At 48.8% G+C, this 6,718-nt stretch overlaps 1 protein-coding gene across 1 annotated transcript in view; it reads left to right on the plus strand.

Annotated features, from left to right (window-relative positions):
* CDON (cell adhesion associated, oncogene regulated) overlaps window positions 1–6,718 on the plus strand; it is a 51,632-nt gene that overhangs the window by 17,274 nt on the left and 27,640 nt on the right. Inside the window, exons 11-12 of the mRNA XM_009892553.1 lie at window positions 1,687–1,893; window positions 2,833–3,014. Of these exons, the coding sequence (XP_009890855.1) occupies window positions 1,687–1,893; window positions 2,833–3,014 (389 nt within the window). The remainder of the gene's footprint in view (window positions 1–1,686; window positions 1,894–2,832; window positions 3,015–6,718) is intronic.

The raw sequence follows: 6,718 nt of genomic DNA on the forward strand, positions 1-6,718 counted from the left end.
CCCCCTCAATCTTCTTTTCTCTAGACTAAAGAGACCCAAGTCCCTAAGCCTTTCTCCATAGGAGAGATGTTCCAATCCCCTAATCATCTTCGTTGCCCTTTGCTGGACCCTCTCCAGCAGTTCCCTGTCTTTCTTGAACTGGGGAGCCCAGAACTGGATGCAGTACTCCAGATGCGGCCTCACCAGGGCAGAGTAGAGGGGGAGGATGACCTCCCTCGACCTGCTGGCCACACTCTTCTTGATGCACCCCAGGATGCCATTCGCCTTCTTGGCTGCCAGGGCACATTGCTGGCTCGTGGTCATCCTGTTGTCCACCAGGACTCCCAGGTCCCTTTCCACAGAGCTGCTCTCCAGGAGGTCAGCCCCCAACCTGTACTGGTGCGTGGGGTTATTCCTCCCCAGATGCAGCACCCTACACTTGCCCTTGTTTCCGCCGTCACCAAGTAGTCGTGCGTTTCTTCGGCATCTCTAGAGGGGTATTTGAAGCGATGAATGTAGCAAACGCGCGCCCTGATCTACCAGACGTCTAATATTTTCGAGGGTGCCGTTACCTGCCTGTGTGCCTGGCAAAAAAAAACCCAAAAGTCAAGTCTTTGGCGTGTAACCCGGGTTTTCGCTGCTCTCATTTAAACGTGCCGTCGCTTTTTGCTGAATGCTCTGGGTTCCTCTTCTCTTCCACTGGGAAAGATCCAGAGGAAGAGGCGGGTTGGAAACGGGAGATGCCCGTGTCCGAGTTTTGAAGTTCACGAAGCGGCCCGTATTTCTTCTGAACGTTTTCCTGTGGCTTCCCAGGGACGGGCTTATTTCTGCTGGCAAGGAGATACGACCGCTTCCCTCCAGGTGTGATTTGCAGCCTGGGTTCCAGGGAAAACCAGCGTGTTTATAGCCCTTTTTCTCACCGCCCCAGCCTTTGAACTCGGTGGCCTGCTTCAGGCAAACTTACTCAGGGGCTGTGGCCTCAAAGGTGATTCGGTGTCTAAAGTTTGGGTAAAACCAAAGGGGAGCGGAGAGGTTTATCGATAATGCAGGTGAGGAGTGTTCAGCCTGCTTCGTGCCCCCGAAGCTGCTGCCTTGCCTTTCCTCTCCTCGCTCAGTTCCTCCCCTCGTCAGTGACCGGCCCCGAGTTAACCAATACGAACTGGTTTAGTAAAGCCTTACAGCTCTCGCGGGTTGTCAGAACGGTTATCACCAGGTTTACTAACCCCACCTCTTTCCGTTCTCTCTCTTCCACTGCTGTCTGTAACTTCAAGCGAGTTCCGTAAGTATATCATTCGTTGCATGCTTTGTTTTGCTCTTTGTTCTCGTTTCTCCGGCGATCCAGCGCTCGTTAGCATGGGTGGGTTGAAGTCTTCGTTGGGTCTGGGGGAGTTTCGGGCTTTCGAAAAGGACGACCACGTTTTTCCTCGTCACTTTAGTATCGGTTTCTGTTTCCACGTGGAGGTGGGTTGGGGTAGTGCAACACCGTATGGTTTTTTGGTTATTCTATTCATTGATTCCTCTGGTTTGTGCTCTTCAAGCATCTTTCCCAGAAGAGTAAGGGGAGTAGTTGTTAGGGGAGGATTTACGATTCTCCGTATTGATCCATAAAGTCGAACCGAATCATCAGCGTCTAGTTTAATGGCTTGCTCCAGAAACCGGAGTTTCAGCTGACTCTAATCCTCTTGTTAACTCAATTTCTCCTTGCAGTTCCGGAAGCTCCCGACCGACCCACCATCTCCACGGCTTCGGAATCGTCCGTCTACGTCACGTGGATCCCACGAGCCAACGGCGGCTCCCCCATCACTGCCTTCAAAGTGGAGTATAAACGCCTGGGTCGAAACAGCGACTGGCTAATTGCAGCTGATAACATTTCTCCTTCCAAGCTCTCCGTGGAAGTTCGCAACTTGGACCCAGGTATTCAAAATGATCTTCCCTTCCCCTCCGCTGTTGTCACCGTTGTCTTTGCTTAGATGGTTCTGCTCCTGCTGAGAGAGTACCGCAGCTCTTCGGGTGTTTCATTTGAACTTCTGCTTGGATGATCCTGTTTCTGCTCGGTTAGGTTTCGCGTGGGTTTTTTTGTGCGTGTGTGGAATAGGAGCTCGTTACATGGATTCAAGTTGCTTTCTGGCTTTCCAAGCGGAAAAAAAAGAAAAAAAACACCACCATAATTTAATACTTGTTCACATGGAGAGGAGGGTTGTGTGTTGTTGCTATTTTTAACTTAATTGACCTTCTAGTAAGCGCTCAGAATGCAAAAAGAGAGTTTTTTTACATAACCCTTTTGTAAGTAAAGAGTAACAAGATTTCATGTAAATTCAGGAATTTCCAATTGTAAAAAAACAAAAAAAAACACCACCATAATTTAATACTTGTTCACATGGAGAGGAGGGTTGTGTGTTGTTGCTATTTTTAACTTAATTGACCTTCTAGTAAGCGCTCAGAATGCAAAAAGAGAAACATGCATTAATGGAAAAACATCTGTCCTGATTTCTCCCCGAGTTCAGTCCTGAAAGCTCGGGGAAAGAGCGGGAGAGTAGGGGGAACGGGCGAGGAAAGGTGTCATCGAGGCATCTTCTCAGTGCCCACCCGTTTCCTGAGCTGATGGAGGTATCTCCATCTCTGTGTGTAATAACCTTTGGGTTTTTCTGGAGTGAATTTCCCTCGGCGCTTTCAGAAGCTGTTTGTATTTCTGCCGTCCGCCTGAGTCCGGGGCAACGAGTCCTACGGTTTTTCTAACTGGATGTTGTGCGTGAAGTACTTCCTAATCTGTTTGGTCTCTCCTTGAGTCCCGTTTCTACTCCTTGTTTTGCTACAATGTCGTCTTTCTTTCCCTTTTTTCCCCCCCCTTAAAAGGAGAAATGTACCGGTTCCGTGTGATCGCTGTGAACAATTACGGGGAGAGCCCACGCAGCGCAGCATCTCGCCCTTACCAAGTGGCCGGATTCACCAGCCGGTTTTCCAACCGCCCCATCACCGGACCTCACATTGCTTATACCGAAGCCGTCAGCGACACTCAGATCATGTTAAAATGGACGGTGGGTATAATCGTCTCCTGTTCTCGCAGTTGCAGGCCAGTTTGTACGGTTTGGGCGCTTAAAAGCTCAGGATTAAAAGCCCATTGCAGAGCCGCGAGTGGCGGTTTCGTGTGTGTGTGTGTGTGTCCCCCCAGCCACAGAATCAGCGCGGGGCGCGTTGTTGTGTGTGTGTGTGTGTGTGTGTGTGTGTGTGTGTGTCCCGAGACACAGAATCGCAGAATCACAGAATCGATCGATCACAGAATCAGAGAATCACTCACTCAGAGTATCAGAGAATCACTCACTCGCAGAATCGCAGAGTCGACCCCCGAGTCGACCCCCGAGTCGACCAATGAATGGATCCCCGAGTCGACCCCCGGGTCGATCACTGAATGGATCCCCGAGTCGATCCCTGAATCACCGAATCAGAGAATCGGTCGCTGAATCACCGAATCGATCACGGAATCACGGAATCGATCGTGGAATCGATCACTGCATCACTGAATCCCAGAATCGATCACGGAATCACGGAATCGATCGTGGAATCGATCACTGCATCACTGAATCCCAGAATCGATCACGGAATCACGGAATCGATCGTGGAATCGATCACTGCATCACTGAATCCCAGAATCGATTGCAGAATCCCAGAATCGATCGATCCCAGAATCGATTGCAGAATCCCAGAATCGATCGATCCCAGAATCGATTGCAGAATCCCAGAATCGATCGATCCCAGAATCGATTGCAGAATCCCAGAATCGATCGATCCCAGAATCGATTGCAGAATCCCAGAATCGATCGATCCCAGAATCGATTGCAGAATCCCAGAATCGATCGATCCCAGAATCGATTGCAGAATCCCAGAATCGATCGATCCCAGAATCGATTGCAGAATCCCAGAATCGATCGATCCCAGAATCGATTGCAGAATCCCAGAATCGATCGATCCCAGAATCGATTGCAGAATCCCAGAATCGATCGATCCCAGAATCGATTGCAGAATCCCAGAATCGATCGATCCCAGAATCGATTGCAGAATCCCAGAATCGATCGATCCCAGAATCGATTGCAGAATCCCAGAATCGATCGATCCCAGAATCGATTGCAGAATCCCAGAATCGATCGATCCCAGAATCGATTGCAGAATCCCAGAATCGATCGATCCCAGAATCGATTGCAGAATCCCAGAATCGATCGATCCCAGAATCGATTGCAGAATCCCAGAATCGATCGATCCCAGAATCGATTGCAGAATCCCAGAATCGATCGATCCCAGAATCGATTGCAGAATCCCAGAATCGATCGATCCCAGAATCGATTGCAGAATCCCAGAATCGATCGATCCCAGAATCGATTGCAGAATCCCAGAATCGATCGATCCCAGAATCGATTGCAGAATCCCAGAATCGATCGATCCCAGAATCGATTGCAGAATCCCAGAATCGATCGATCCCAGAATCGATTGCAGAATCCCAGAATCGATCGATCCCAGAATCGATTGCAGAATCCCAGAATCGATCGATCCCAGAATCGATTGCAGAATCCCAGAATCGATCGATCCCAGAATCGATTGCAGAATCCCAGAATCGATCGATCCCAGAATCGATTGCAGAATCCCAGAATCGATCGATCCCAGAATCGATTGCAGAATCCCAGAATCGATCGATCCCAGAATCGATTGCAGAATCCCAGAATCGATCGATCCCAGAATCGATTGCAGAATCCCAGAATCGATCGATCCCAGAATCGATTGCAGAATCCCAGAATCGATCGATCCCAGAATCGATTGCAGAATCCCAGAATCGATCGATCCCAGAATCGATTGCAGAATCCCAGAATCGATCGATCCCAGAATCGATTGCAGAATCCCAGAATCGATCGATCCCAGAATCGATTGCAGAATCCCAGAATCGATCGATCCCAGAATCGATTGCAGAATCCCAGAATCGATCGATCCCAGAATCGATTGCAGAATCCCAGAATCGATCGATCCCAGAATCGATTGCAGAATCCCAGAATCGATCGATCCCAGAATCGATTGCAGAATCCCAGAATCGATCGATCCCAGAATCGATTGCAGAATCCCAGAATCGATCGATCCCAGAATCGATTGCAGAATCCCAGAATCGATCGATCCCAGAATCGATTGCAGAATCCCAGAATCGATCGATCCCAGAATCGATTGCAGAATCCCAGAATCGATCGATCCCAGAATCGATTGCAGAATCCCAGAATCGATCGATCCCAGAATCGATTGCAGAATCCCAGAATCGATCGATCCCAGAATCGATTGCAGAATCCCAGAATCGATCGATCCCAGAATCGATTGCAGAATCCCAGAATCGATCGATCCCAGAATCGATTGCAGAATCCCAGAATCGATCGATCCCAGAATCGATTGCAGAATCCCAGAATCGATCGATCCCAGAATCGATTGCAGAATCCCAGAATCGATCGATCCCAGAATCGATTGCAGAATCCCAGAATCGATCGATCCCAGAATCGATTGCAGAATCCCAGAATCGATCGATCCCAGAATCGATTGCAGAATCCCAGAATCGATCGATCCCAGAATCGATTGCAGAATCCCAGAATCGATCGATCCCAGAATCGATTGCAGAATCCCAGAATCGATCGATCCCAGAATCGATTGCAGAATCCCAGAATCGATCGATCCCAGAATCGATTGCAGAATCCCAGAATCGATCGATCCCAGAATCGATTGCAGAATCCCAGAATCGATCGATCCCAGAATCGATTGCAGAATCCCAGAATCGATCGATCCCAGAATCGATTGCAGAATCCCAGAATCGATCGATCCCAGAATCGATTGCAGAATCCCAGAATCGATCGATCCCAGAATCGATTGCAGAATCCCAGAATCGATCGATCCCAGAATCGATTGCAGAATCCCAGAATCGATCGATCCCAGAATCGATTGCAGAATCCCAGAATCGATCGATCCCAGAATCGATTGCAGAATCCCAGAATCGATCGATCCCAGAATCGATTGCAGAATCCCAGAATCGATCGATCCCAGAATCGATTGCAGAATCCCAGAATCGATCGATCCCAGAATCGATTGCAGAATCCCAGAATCGATCGATCCCAGAATCGATTGCAGAATCCCAGAATCGATCGATCCCAGAATCGATTGCAGAATCCCAGAATCGATCGATCCCAGAATCGATTGCAGAATCCCAGAATCGATCGATCCCAGAATCGATTGCAGAATCCCAGAATCGATCGATCCCAGAATCGATTGCAGAATCCCAGAATCGATCGATCCCAGAATCGATTGCAGAATCCCAGAATCGATCGATCCCAGAATCGATTGCAGAATCCCAGAATCGATCGATCCCAGAATCGATTGCAGAATCCCAGAATCGATCGATCCCAGAATCGATTGCAGAATCCCAGAATCGATCGATCCCAGAATCGATTGCAGAATCCCAGAATCGATCGATCCCAGAATCGATTGCAGAATCCCAGAATCGATCGATCCCAGAATCGATTGCAGAATCCCAGAATCGATCGATCCCAGAATCGATTGCAGAATCCCAGAATCGATCGATCCCAGAATCGATTGCAGATGGAATCGATCACTGCATCACTGAATCCCAGAATCGATTGCAGAATCCCAGAATCGATCGATCCCAGAATCGATTGCAGAATCCCAGAATCGATCGATCCCTGAATCAGAGAATAGGCCCCAGAATCGC

This window comes from Charadrius vociferus, unplaced genomic scaffold, assembly GCF_000708025.1.
Source record: "Charadrius vociferus isolate BGI_N301 unplaced genomic scaffold, ASM70802v2 scaffold289, whole genome shotgun sequence".
Lineage (NCBI taxonomy): Eukaryota > Metazoa > Chordata > Aves > Charadriiformes > Charadriidae > Charadrius > Charadrius vociferus.